Source organism: Hemitrygon akajei, chromosome 28 (genome assembly GCF_048418815.1).
Source record: "Hemitrygon akajei chromosome 28, sHemAka1.3, whole genome shotgun sequence".
NCBI classification, from domain to species: Eukaryota; Metazoa; Chordata; class Chondrichthyes; order Myliobatiformes; family Dasyatidae; genus Hemitrygon; species Hemitrygon akajei.
The window spans coordinates 42399639-42414515 of NC_133151.1; the positions used below are offsets into that span (position 1 = coordinate 42399639).

At 51.4% G+C, this 14877-nt stretch overlaps 1 protein-coding gene across 2 annotated transcripts in view; it reads right to left on the bottom strand.

Moving 5' to 3' along the window:
- The window catches only part of LOC140717579 (WD repeat-containing protein 74-like), a 57833-nt gene that overhangs the window by 19151 nt on the left and 23805 nt on the right, over positions 1-14877 (bottom strand). For both annotated transcript variants that reach the window (XM_073031151.1, XM_073031150.1), the window contains exon 9: positions 2089-2231. In XM_073031151.1, the coding sequence (XP_072887252.1) occupies positions 2089-2231 (143 nt within the window). The remainder of the gene's footprint in view (positions 1-2088; positions 2232-14877) is intronic.

Here is a 14877-nt window from a genome sequence, read left to right on the forward strand (position 1 = left end):
TACGTTCGTGACGGTGAGGAGGGGTCTCCGATCGGACCGGTCCCCACGGTGTACGTTCGTGACGGTGAGGAGGGGTCTCCGATCGGACCGGTCCCCACGGTGTACGTTCGTGACGGTGAGGAGGGGTCTCCGATCGGACCGGTCCCCACGGTGTACGTTCGTGACGGTGAGGAGGGGTCTCCGATCGGACCGGTCCCCACGGTGTACGTTCGTGACGGTGAGGAGGGGTCTCCGATCGGACCGGTCCCCACGGTGTACGTTCGTGACGGTGAGGAGGGGTCTCCGATCGGACCGGTCCCCACGGTGTACGTTTGTGACGGTGAGGAGGGGTCTCCCATCGGACCGGTCCCCACGGTGTACGTTTGTGACGGTGAGGAGGGGTCTCCCATCGGACCGGTCCCCACGGTGTACGTTTGTGACGGTGAGGAGGGGTCTCCGATCGGACCGGTCCCCACGGTGTACGTTTGTGACGGTGAGGAGGGGTCTCCGATCGGACCGGTCCCCACGGTGTACGTTTGTGACGGTGAGGAGGGGTCTCCGATCGGACCGGTCCCCACGGTGTACGTTTGTGACGGTGAGGAGGGGTCTCCGATCGGACCGGTCCCCACGGTGTACGTTTGTGACGGTGAGGAGGGGTCTCCGATCGGACCGGTCCCCACGGTGTACGTTTCTGACGGTGGGGAGGTCTCCGATCGGACCGGTCCCCACTGTGTACGTTTATGACGGTGAGGAGGGGTCTCCGATCGGACCGGTCCCCACTGTGTACGTTTATGACGGTGAGGAGGGGTCTCCGATCGGACCGGTCCCCACAGGGTACGTTCATGACGGTGAGGAGGGGTCTCCGATCGGACCGGTCCCCACGGTGTACGTTCGTGACGGTGAGGAGGGGTCTCCGATCGGACCGGTCCCCACGGTGTTCGTTTATGACGGTGAGGAGGGGTCTCCGATCGGACCGGTCCCCACGGTGTACGTTTGTGACGGTGAGGAGGGGTCTCCGATCGGACCGGTCCCCACGGTGTACGTTTGTGACGGTGAGGAGGGGTCTCCGATCGGACCGGTCCCCACGGTGTACGTTTGTGACGGTGAGGAGGTGTCTCCGATCGGACCGGTCCCCACTGTGTACGTTTATGACGGTGAGGAGGGGTCTCCGATCGGACCGGTCCCCACAGGGTACGTTTATGACGGTGAGGAGGGGTCTCCGATCAGACCGGTCCCCACAGGGTACGTTTATGACGGTGAAGAGGGGTCTCCGATCGGACCGGTCCCCACAGGGTACGTTTATGACGGTGAGGAGGGGTGTCCGATCGGACCGGTCCCCACGGTGTACGTTTGTGACGGTGAGGAGGGGTCTCCGATTGGACCGGTCCTCACGGTGTACGTTTGTGACGGTGAGGAGGTGTCTCCGATCGGACCGGTCCCCACGGTGTACGTTTATGACGGTGAGGAGGGGTCTCCGATCGGACCGGTCCCCACAGGGTACGTTTATGAAGGTGAGGAGGGGTCTCCGATCGGACCGGTCCCCACGGTGTACGTTTATGACGGTGAGGAGGGGTCTCCGATCGGACCGGTCCCCACAGGGTACGTTTATGACGGTGAGGAGGGGTCTCCGATCCGACCGGTCCCCACGGTGTACGTTTATGAAGGTGAGGAGGGGTCTCCGATCGGACCGGTCCCCACGGTGTACGTTTGTGACGGTGAGGAGGGGTCTCCGATCGGACCGGTCCCCACGGTGTACGTTTGTGACGGTGAGGAGGGGTCTCCGATCGGACCGGTCCCCACGGTGTACGTTTGTGACGGTGAGGAGGGGTCTCCGATCGGACCGGTCCCCACGGTGTACGTTTGTGACGGTGAGGAGGGGTCTCCGATCGGACCGGTCCCCACGGTGTACGTTTGTGACGGTGAGGAGGGGTCTCCGATCGGACCGGTCCCCACGGTGTACGTTTATGACGGTGAGGAGGGGTCTCCGATCGGACCGGTCCCCACAGGGTACGTTTATGACGGTGAGGAGGGGTCTCCGATCGGACCGGTCCCCACAGGGTACGTTTATGACGGGGCTGGGTCTCTCTGGGGGAGAGTGTGGGTTCTCACCTTGTGCTGCAGTTTACTGTCGACCATGTTGTGCACGCGGAGGAAACGATCCAGCCCGCAGGAGGCCACGAGCGGCAAGGAAGAGTGACACTGGACACCGCGGACGCTGCCCGCCTGCCCTTTCAGGCACCGCAGTAGCCGCCCTGAGGAGACAGAGAGAGAGGGTAACTGCAGCAGCACCGAGACCAGCCTTACGCACGTGGCAGACTCAGCCCTCCTCCTGAACGATCGACGTGCCCCTCACTCCCAGCTCCGGTTCCCCTGGCAACGTCAGCCACCCCTCTCCACCTCCTGGGCGCCTGCATGCAGGCAGGCCCGGCTCTGCGGGTGGCAACAGGCACAATGGGCCACAGGATCCTTTGGTGGGAAACACAGAACATACCAGGGACGAGTCAGATGCCACAGTGTGCTCCTCCGTCTGGTGACAGTTAACACCACAGAGGCACGATCCGACTGGCAGAATTGTGGACAGTTCTCGTGTCTGTACAAGTGAGGTATTGTGGACAGTTCTAGTGTCTACACCTGGGAAATTGTGGACAGTTCTGGTCTCTCTACACCTGGGATATTGTGGACAGTTCTGGTCTCTGCACCTGGGATATTGTGGACAGTTCTGGTCTCTCTACACCTGGGAAATTGTGGACAGTTCTGGTGTCTCTACACCTGGGATACTGTGGACAGTTCTGGTCTCTCTACACCTGGGATATTGTGGACAGTTCTGCTGTCTCTACAGCTGGGATATTGTGGACAGTTCTGGTCTCTCTACACCTGGGATATTGTGGACAGTTCTGGTCTCTCTACACCTGGGATACTGTGGACAGTTCTGGTCTCTCTACACCTGGGATATTGTGGACAGTTCTGGTGTCTCTACACCTGGGATATTGTGGACAGTTCTGGTGTCTCTACACCTGGGATACTGTGGACAGTTCTGGTCTCTCTACACCTGGGATATTGTGGACAGTTCTGGTGTCTCTACACCTGGGATATTGTGGACAGTTCTGCTGTCTCTACACCTGGGATACTGTGGACAGTTCTGGTGTCTCTACACCTGGGATATTGTGGACAGTTCTGGTCTCTCTACACCTGGGATATTGTGGACAGTTCTGCTGTCTCTACACCTGGGATACTGTGGACAGTTCTGGTCTCTCTACACCTGGGATATTGTGGACAGTTCTGGTCTCTCTACACCTGGGATATTGTGGACAGTTCTGCTGTCTCTATACCAGGGATATCGTGGATAGTTCTGGTCTGTACACCTGGGATATTGTGGACAGTTCTGGTCTCTCTACACCTGGGATATTGTGGACAGTTCTGGTCTCTCTACACCTGGGATATTGTGGACAGTTCTGGTGTCTCTACACCTGGGATATTGTGGACAGTTCTGGTGTCTCTACACCTGGGATATTGTGGACAGTTCTGCTGTCTCTACACCTGGGATACTGTGGACAGTTCTGGTCTCTCTACACCTGGGATACTGTGGACAGTTCTGGTCTCTCTACACCTGGGATATTGTGGACAGTTCTGGTCTCTCTACACCTGGGATATGGTGGACAGTTCTGTTGTCTCTACACCTGGGATACTGTGGACAGTTCTGGTCTCTACACCTGGGATATTGTGGACAGTTCTGGTCTCTACACCTGGGATATTGTGGACAGTTCTGGTGTCTCTACACCTGGGATATTGTGGACAGTTCTGGTGTCTCTATACCAGGGATATTGTGGACAGTTCTGTTGTCTCTACACCTGGGATACTGTGGACAGTTCTGGTCTCTACACCTGGGATATTGTGGACAGTTCTGGTGTCTCTACACCTGGGATATTGTGGACAGTTCTGGTGTCTCTACACCTGGGATATTGTGGACAGTTCTGGTGTCTCTACATCTGGGATATTGTGGACAGTTCTGGTCTCTCTACACCTGGGATACTGTGGACAGTTCTGGTGTCTCTACACCTGGGATATTGTGGACAGTTCTGGTGTCTCTACATCTGGGATATTGTGGACAGTTCTGGTCTCTACACCTGGGATATTGTGGACAGTTCTGGTGTCTCTACATCTGGGATATTGTGGACAGTTCTGGTCTCTACACCTGGGATATTGTGGACAGTTCTGGTCTCTCTACACCTGGGATATTGTGGACAGTTCTGGTCTCTCTACACCTGGGATATTGTGGACAGTTCTGGTCTCTACACCTGGGATACTGTGGACAGTTCTGGTCTCTCTACACCTGGGATATTGTGGACAGTTCTGGTGTCTCTACATCTGGGATATTGTGGACAGTTCTGGTCTCTACACCTGGGATATTGTGGACAGTTCTGCTGTCTCTATACCAGGGATATCGTGGATAGTTCTGGTCTGTACACCTGGGATATTGTGGACAGTTCTGGTCTCTCTACACCTGGGATATTGTGGACAGTTCTGGTCTCTCTACACCTGGGATATTGTGGACAGTTCTGGTGTCTCTACACCTGGGATATTGTGGACAGTTCTGGTGTCTCTACACCTGGGATATTGTGGACAGTTCTGCTGTCTCTACACCTGGGATACTGTGGACAGTTCTGGTCTCTCTACACCTGGGATACTGTGGACAGTTCTGGTCTCTCTACACCTGGGATATTGTGGACAGTTCTGGTCTCTCTACACCTGGGATATGGTGGACAGTTCTGTTGTCTCTACACCTGGGATACTGTGGACAGTTCTGGTCTCTACACCTGGGATATTGTGGACAGTTCTGGTCTCTACACCTGGGATATTGTGGACAGTTCTGGTGTCTCTACACCTGGGATATTGTGGACAGTTCTGGTGTCTCTATACCAGGGATATTGTGGACAGTTCTGTTGTCTCTACACCTGGGATACTGTGGACAGTTCTGGTCTCTACACCTGGGATATTGTGGACAGTTCTGGTGTCTCTACATCTGGGATATTGTGGACAGTTCTGGTCTCTCTACACCTGGGATACTGTGGACAGTTCTGGTCTCTACACCTGGGATATTGTGGACAGTTCTGCTGTCTCTATACCAGGGATATCGTGGATAGTTCTGGTCTGTACACCTGGCATATTGTGGACAGTTCTGGTGTCCCTACACCTGGGATATTGTGGACAGTTCTGGTGTCTCTACACCTGGGATATTGTGGACAGTTCTGGTGTCTCTACACCTGGGATATTGTGGACAGTTCTGGTGTCTCTACACCTGGGATATTGTGGACAGTTCTGGTGTCTCTACACCTGGGATATTGTGGACAGTTCTGGTGTCTCTACATCTGGGATATTGTGGACAGTTCTGGTCTCTACACCTGGGATATTGTGGACAGTTCTGCTGTCTCTATACCAGGGATATCGTGGATAGTTCTGGTCTGTACACCTGGGATACTGTGGACAGTTCTGGTGTCTCTACACCTGGGATATTGTGGACAGTTCTGGTCTTTCTACACCTGGGGTATGGTGGACAGTTCTGGTGTCTCTACAGCTGGGATATTGTGGACAGTTCTGGTGTCTCTACACCTGGGATATTGTGGACAGTTCTGGTCTATACACCTGGGATATTGTGGACAGTTCTGGTGTCTCTACACCTGGGATATTGTGGACAGTTCTGGTCTCTCTACACCTGGGATACTGTGGACAGTTCTGGTCTCTCTACACCTGGGATATTGTGGACAGTTCTGGTCTCTCTACACCTGGGATACTGTGGACAGTTCTGGTCTCTCTACACCTGGGATATTGTGGACAGTTCTGCTGTCTCTATACCAGGGATATCGTGGATAGTTCTGGTGTCTCTACACCTGGGATATTGTGGACAGTTCTGGTGTCTCTACACCTGGGATATTGTGGACAGTTCTGCTGTCTCTATACCAGGGATATCGTGGATAGTTCTGGTGTCTCTACACCTGGGATATTGTGGACAGTTCTGGTGTCTCTACACCTGGGATATTGTGGACAGTTCTGGTCTATACACCTGGGATATTGTGGACAGTTCTGGTCTCTCTACACCTGGGATACTGTGGACAGTTCTGGTCTCTCTACACCAGGGATATTGTGGACAGTTCTGGTCTCTCTACACCTGGGATATTGTGGACAGTTCTGGTCTCTCAACACCTGGGATATTGTGGACAGTTCTGGTGTCTCTACACCTGGGATATTGTGGACAGTTCTGGTCTCTCTACACCTGGGATACTGTGGACAGTTCTGGTCTCTCTACACCTGGGATATTGTGGACAGTTCTGGTCTCTCTACACCTGGGATACTGTGGACAGTTCTGGTCTCTCTACACCTGGGATACTGTGGACAGTTCTGGTCTCTCTACACCTGGGATACTGTGGACAGTTCTGGTCTCTCTACACCTGGGATACTGTGGACAGTTCTGGTCTCTCTACACCTGGGATATTGTGGACAGTTCTGGTCTCTCTACACCTGGGATACTGTGGACAGTTCTGGTCTCTCTACACCTGGGATATTGTGGACAGTTCTGGTCTCTACACCTGGGATATTGTGGACAGTTCTGGTCTCTCTACACCTGGGATACTGTGGACAGTTCTGGTGTCTCTACACCAGGGATATCGTGGATAGTTCTGGTCTCTCTACACCAGGGATATTGTGGACAGTTCTGGTCTCTCTACACCTGGGAAATTGTGGACAGTTCTGGTCTCTCTACACCTGGGATATTGTGGACAGTTCTGGTCTCTCTACACCTGGGATATTGTGGACAGTTCTGGTCTCTCTACACCTGGGATATTGTGGACAGTTCTGGTCTCTCTACACCTGGGATATTGTGGACAGTTCTGGTCTCTCTACACCTGGGATATTGTGGACAGTTCTGGTCTCTCTACACCTGGGATACTGTGGACAGTTCTGGTCTCTCTACACCTGGGATATTGTGGACAGTTCTGGTCTCTCTACACCTGGGATATTGTGGACAGTTCTGGTCTCTCTACACCTGGGATATTGTGGACAGTTCTGGTCTCTCTACACCTGGGATATTGTGGACAGTTCTGCTGTCTCTACACCTGGGATATTGTGGACAGTTCTGGTGTCTCTACACCTGGGATATTGTGGACAGTTCTGGTCTCTCTACACCTGGGATATTGTGGACAGTTCTGGTCTCTCTACACCTGGGATATTGTGGACAGTTCTGCTGTCTCTACACCTGGGATATTGTGGACAGTTCTGGTCTCTCTACACCTGGGATATTGTGGACAGTTCTGGTCTCTCTACACCTGGGATATTGTGGACAGTTCTGGTCTCTCTACAGCTGGGATATTGTGGACAGTTCTGCTGTCTCTACACCTGGGATACTGTGGACAGTTCTGGTCTCTCTACACCTGGGATATTGTGGACAGTTCTGGTCTCTCTACACCTGGGATACTGTGGACAGTTCTGGTCTCTCTACAGCTGGGATATTGTGGACAGTTCTGCTGTCTCTACACCTGGGATACTGTGGACAGTTCTGGTCTCTCTACACCTGGGATATTGTGGACAGTTCTGGTCTCTCTACACCTGGGATATTGTGGACAGTTCTGGTCTCTCTACACCTGGGATATTGTGGACAGTTCTGGTCTCTCTACAGCTGGGATATTGTGGACAGTTCTGCTGTCTCTACACCTGGGATACTGTGGACAGTTCTGGTGTCTCTACACCTGGGATATTGTGGACAGTTCTGGTCTCTCTACACCTGGGATACTGTGGACAGTTCTGGTGTCTCTACACCTGGGATATTGTGGACAGTTCTGGTCTGTACACCTGGGAAATTGTGGACAGTTCTGGTCTCTCTACACCTGGGATATTGTGGACAGTTCTGGTCTCTCTACAGCTGGGATATTGTGGACAGTTCTGGTCTCTCTACACCTGGGATACTGTGGACAGTTCTGGTGTCTCTACACCTGGGATACTGTGGACAGTTCTGGTCTCTCTACACCTGGGAAATTGTGGACAGTTCTGGTGTCTCTACACCTGGGATATTGTGGACAGTTCTGGTCTCTCTATACCAGGGATATCGTGGATAGTTCTGGTGTCTCTACACCTGGGATATTGTGGACAGTTCTGGTCTCTCTACAGCTGGGATACTGTGGACAGTTCTGGTGTCTCTACACCTGGGATATTGTGGACAGTTCTGGTCTCTCTACATCTGGGGTATGGTGGACAGTTCTGGTCTCTCTACACCTGGGATATTGTGGACAGTTCTGGTGTCTCTACACCTGGGATATTGTGGACAGTTCTGGTCTCTCTACATCTGGGGTATGGTGGACAGTTCTGGTGTCTCTACACCTGGGATATTGTGGACAGTTCTGGTCTCTCTACACCTGGGGTATGGTGGACAGTTCTGCTGTCTCTATACCAGGGATATCGTGGATAGTTCTGGTCTGTACACCTGGGATATTGTGGACAGTTCTGGTGTCTCTACACCTGGGATATTGTGGACAGTTCTGGTCTCTCTACACCTGGGGTATGGTGGACAGTTCTGCTGTCTCTATACCAGGGATATCGTGGATAGTTCTGGTCTGTACACCTGGGATATTGTGGACAGTTCTGGTCTCTCTACACCTGGGATACTGTGGACAGTTCTGGTCTCTCTACAGCTGGGATATTGTGGACAGTTCTGGTGTCTCTACACCTGGGATACTGTGGACAGTTCTGGTCTCTCTACACCTGGGATATCGTGGATAGTTCTGGTCTGTACACCTGGGATATTGTGGACAGTTCTGCTGTCTCTATACCAGGGATATTGTGGACAGTTCTGGTGTCTCTACACCTGGGATACTGTGGACAGTTCTGGTCTCTCTACACCTGGGATATTGTGGACAGTTCTGGTGTCTCTACACCTGGGATACTGTGGACAGTTCTGGTCTCTCTACACCTGGGATATCGTGGATAGTTCTGGTCTCTCTACACCTGGGATACTGTGGACAGTTCTGGTCTCTCTACAGCTGGGATATTGTGGACAGTTCTGGTGTCTCTACAGCTGGGATATTGTGGACAGTTCTGCTGTCTCTACACCTGGGATATCGTGGATAGTTCTGGTCTCTCTACACCTGGGATATTGTGGACAGTTCTGGTCTCTCTACAGCTGGGATATTGTGGACAGTTCTGGTGTCTCTACACCTGGGATATTGTGGACAGTTCTGGTCTCTCTACACCTGGGATATTGTGGACAGTTCTGGTCTCTCTACACCTGGGATATTGTGGACAGTTCTGGTGTCTCTACACCTGGGATACTGTGGACAGTTCTGGTGTCTCTACACCTGGGATATTGTGGACAGTTCTGGTGTCTCTACAGCTGGGATATTGTGGACAGTTCTGGTGTCTCTACACCTGGGATATTGTGGACAGTTCTGGTCTCTCTACACCTGGGATATTGTGGACAGTTCTGGTCTCTCTACACCTGGGATATTGTGGACAGTTCTGGTGTCTCTACACCTGGGATACTGTGGACAGTTCTGGTGTCTCTACAGCTGGGATATTGTGGACAGTTCTGGTGTCTCTACACCTGGGATATTGTGGACAGTTCTGGTGTCTCTGCACCTGGGATACTGTGGACAGTTCTGGTCTCTCTACATCTGGGATATTGTGGACAGTTCTGGTGTCTACACCTGGGATATTGTGGACAGTTCTGGTCTATACACCTGGGATATTGTGGACAGTTCTGCTGTCTCTACACCTGGGATATTGTGGACAGTTCTGGTCTCTCTACACCTGGGATATTGTGGACAGTTCTGGTCTCTCTACACCTGGGATATTGTGGACAGTTCTGGTGTCTCTACACCTGGGATACTGTGGACAGTTCTGGTGTCTCTACACCTGGGATATTGTGGACAGTTCTGGTGTCTCTACAGCTGGGATATTGTGGACAGTTCTGGTGTCTCTACACCTGGGATATTGTGGACAGTTCTGGTCTCTCTACACCTGGGATATTGTGGACAGTTCTGGTCTCTCTACACCTGGGATATTGTGGACAGTTCTGGTGTCTCTACACCTGGGATACTGTGGACAGTTCTGGTGTCTCTACAGCTGGGATATTGTGGACAGTTCTGGTGTCTCTACACCTGGGATATTGTGGACAGTTCTGGTGTCTCTGCACCTGGGATACTGTGGACAGTTCTGGTCTCTCTACATCTGGGATATTGTGGACAGTTCTGGTGTCTACACCTGGGATATTGTGGACAGTTCTGGTCTATACACCTGGGATATTGTGGACAGTTCTGGTCTATACACCTGGGATATTGTGGACAGTTCTGGTCTCTCTACACCTGGGATATCGTGGACAGTTCTGGTCTCTCTACAGCTGGGATATTGTGGACAGTTCTGGTGTCTCTCTACACCTGGGATATCGTGGATAGTTCTGGTCTCTCTACACCTGGGATATTGTGGACAGTTCTGGTCTCTCTACAGCTGGGATATTGTGGACAGTTCTGGTGTCTCTACACCTGGGATATTGTGGACAGTTCTGGTCTCTCTACACCTGGGATATTGTGGACAGTTCTGCTGTCTCTACACCTGGGATATTGTGGACAGTTCTGGTCTCTCTACACCTGGGATATTGTGGACAGTTCTGGTGTCTCTACACCTGGGATACTGTGGACAGTTCTGGTGTCTCTACACCTGGGATATTGTGGACAGTTCTGGTCTCTCTACACCTGGGATATTGTGGACAGTTCTGCTGTCTCTACACCTGGGATATTGTGGACAGTTCTGGTGTCTCTACACCTGGGATACTGTGGACAGTTCTGGTCTCTCTACACCTGGGATATTGTGGACAGTTCTGGTCTCTCTACACCTGGGATACTGTGGACAGTTCTGGTGTCTCTACACCTGGGATATTGTGGACAGTTCTGGTGTCTCTACACCTGGGATATTGTGGACAGTTCTGGTGTCTCTACACCTGGGATATTGTGGACAGTTCTGTTGTCTCTACACCTGGGATATTGTGGACAGTTCTGGTGTCTCTACACCTGGGATATTGTGGACAGTTCTGTTGTCTCTACACCTGGGATATTGTGGACAGTTCTGGTCTCTCTACATCTGGGGTATGGTGGACAGTTCTGGTGTCTCTACACCTGGGATACTGTGGACAGTTCTGGTCTCTCTACACCTGGGATATTGTGGACAGTTCTGGTCTCTCTACACCTGGGATATTGTGGACAGTTCTGGTCTCTCTACAGCTGGGATATTGTGGACAGTTCTGGTCTCTCTACACCTGGGATATTGTGGACAGTTCTGGTCTCTCTACACCTGGGATATTGTGGACAGTTCTGGTCTCTCTACACCTGGGATATTGTGGACAGTTCTGGTCTCTCTACACCTGGGATACTGTGGACAGTTCTGGTCTCTCTACACCTGGGATACTGTGGACAGTTCTGGTCTCTCTACACCTGGGATATTGTGGACAGTTCTGGTCTCTCTACACCTGGGATATTGTGGACAGTTCTGGTCTCTCTACACCTGGGATATTGTGGACAGTTCTGGTGTCTCTACACCTGGGATATTGTGGACAGTTCTGGTCTCTCTACACCTGGGATATTGTGGACAGTTCTGGTGTCTCTACACCTGGGATATTGTGGACAGTTCTGGTCTCTCTACACCTGGGATATTGTGGACAGTTCTGGTGTCTCTACACCTGGGATATTGTGGACAGTTCTGGTCTCTCTACACCTGGGATATTGTGGACAGTTCTGGTCTCTCTACACCTGGGATACTGTGGACAGTTCTGGTGTCTCTACACCTGGGATATTGTGGACAGTTCTGGTGTCTCTACACCTGGGATATTGTGGACAGTTCTGGTCTCTCTACACCTGGGATATTGTGGACAGTTCTGGTGTCTCTACACCTGGGATACTGTGGACAGTTCTGGTGTCTCTACACCTGGGATATTGTGGACAGTTCTGGTCTCTCTACACCTGGGATACTGTGGACAGTTCTGGTGTCTACACCTGGGATATTGTGGACAGTTCTGGTCTGTACACCTGGGATACTGTGGACAGTTCTGGTGTCTCTACACCTGGGATATTGTGGACAGTTCTGGTCTCTCTACACCTGGGATATTGTGGACAGTTCTGGTCTCTCTACACCTGGGATACTGTGGACAGTTCTGGTGTCTCTACACCTGGGATATTGTGGACAGTTCTGGTCTCTCTACACCTGGGATATTGTGGACAGTTCTGGTCTCTCTACAGCTGGGATATTGTGGACAGTTCTGGTCTCTCTACACCTGGGATATTGTGGACAGTTCTGGTCTCTCTACACCTGGGATATTGTGGACAGTTCTGGTCTCTCTACACCTGGGATATTGTGGACAGTTCTGGTCTCTCTACACCTGGGATACTGTGGACAGTTCTGGTGTCTCTACACCTGGGATATTGTGGACAGTTCTGGTCTCTCTACACCTGGGATATTGTGGACAGTTCTGGTGTCTCTACACCTGGGATACTGTGGACAGTTCTGGTGTCTCTACACCTGGGATATTGTGGACAGTTCTGGTCTCTCTACACCAGGGATATTGTGGACAGTTCTGGTGTCTCTACACCTGGGATATTGTGGACAGTTCTGGTCTCTCTACACCTGGGATATTGTGGACAGTTCTGGTCTCTCTACACCTGGGATATTGTGGACACTTCTGGTGTCTCTACACCTGGGATACTGTGGACAGTTCTGGTCTCTCTACACCTGGGATATTGTGGACAGTTCTGGTCTCTCTACACCTGGGATATTGTGGACAGTTCTGGTGTCTCTACACCTGGGATATTGTGGACAGTTCTGGTGTCTCTACACCTGGGATATTGTGGACAGTTCTGGTCTCTCTACACCTGGGATACTGTGGACAGTTCTGGTGTCTCTACACCTGGGATATTGTGGACAGTTCTGCTGTCTCTATACCAGGGATATCGTGGATAGTTCTGGTCTGTACACCTGGGAAATTGTGGACAGTTCTGGTCTCTCTACACCTGGGATATTGTGGACAGTTCTGGTCTCTCTATACCAGGGATATCGTGGATAGTTCTGGTGTCTCTACACCTGGGATATTGTGGACAGTTCTGGTCTCTCTACACCTGGGATACTGTGGACAGTTCTGGTCTCTCTACACCTGGGATATTGTGGACAGTTCTGGTCTCTCTACACCTGGGATACTGTGGACAGTTCTGGTCTCTCTACAGCTGGGATATTGTGGACAGTTCTGGTGACTACACCTGGGATATTGTGGACAGTTCTGGTCTCTCTACACCTGGGATATTGTGGACAGTTCTGGTCTCTCTACACCTGGGATATTGTGGACAGTTCTGGTCTCTCTACACCTGGGATACTGTGGACAGTTCTGGTGTCTCTACACCTGGGATATTGTGGACAGTTCTGGTGTCTCTACACCTGGGATATTGTGGACAGTTCTGGTCTGTACACCTGGGATATTGTGGACAGTTCTGGTGTCTCTACACCTGGGATATTGTGGACAGTTCTGGTGTCTCTACACCTGGGATATTGTGGACAGTTCTGGTCTCTCTACACCTGGGATATTGTGGACAGTTCTGCTGTCTCTATACCAGGGATATCGTGGATAGTTCTGGTCTGTACACCTGGGATACTGTGGACAGTTCTGGTCTCTCTACACCTGGGATATTGTGGACAGTTCTGCTGTCTCTATACCAGGGATATCGTGGATAGTTCTGGTCTGTACACCTGGGATACTGTGGACAGTTCTGGTGTCTCTACACCTGGGATATTGTGGACAGTTCTGGTCTCTCTACACCTGGGATATTGTGGACAGTTCTGGTCCCTATACCTGGGATATTGTGGACAGTTCTGGTGTCTCTACACCTGGGATATTGTGGACAGTTCTGCTGTCTCTATACCAGGGATATCGTGGATAGTTCTGGTCTGTACACCTGGGATATTGTGGACAGTTCTGGTCTCTCTACACCTGGGATATTGTGGACAGTTCTGCTGTCTCTATACCAGGGATATCGTGGATAGTTCTGGTCTGTACACCTGGGATATTGTGGACAGTTCTGGTCTCTCTACACCTGGGATATTGTGGACAGTTCTGCTGTCTCTATACCAGGGATATCGTGGATAGTTCTGGTCTGTACACCTGGGATATTGTGGACAGTTCTGGTCTCTCTACATCTGGGGTATGGTGGACAGTTCTGCTGTCTCTACACCTGGGATATTGTGGACAGTTCTGCTGTCTCTATACCAGGGATATCGTGGATAGTTCTGGTCTGTACACCTGGGATATTGTGGACAGTTCTGGTCTCTCTACAGCTGGGATATTGTGGACAGTTCTGGTGTCTCTACACCTGGGATATTGTGGACAGTTCTGGTCTCTCTACATCTGGGGTATGGTGGACAATTCTGGTGTCTCTACACCTGGGATATTGTGGACAGTTCTGGTCTCTCTACATCTGGGGTATGGTGGACAGTTCTGCTGTCTCTATACCAGGGATATCGTGGATAGTTCTGGTCTGTACACCTGGGATATTGTGGACAGTTCTGGTGTCTCTACACCAGGGATATTGTGGACAGTTCTGGTCTCTCTACACCTGGGGTATTGTGGACAGTTCTGGTCTCTCTACACCTGGGGTATGGTGGACAGTTCTGGTGTCTCTACACCAGGGATATTGTGGACAGTTCTGGTCTCTCTACACCTGGGGTATTGTGGACAGTTCTGGTCTCTCTACACCTGGGGTATGGTGGACAGTTCTGGTGTCTCTACACCTGGGATATTGTGGACAGTTCTGGTCTCTCTACATCTGGGATACTGTGGACAGTTCTGCTGTCTCTATACCAGGGATATCGTGGATAGTTCTGGTCTGT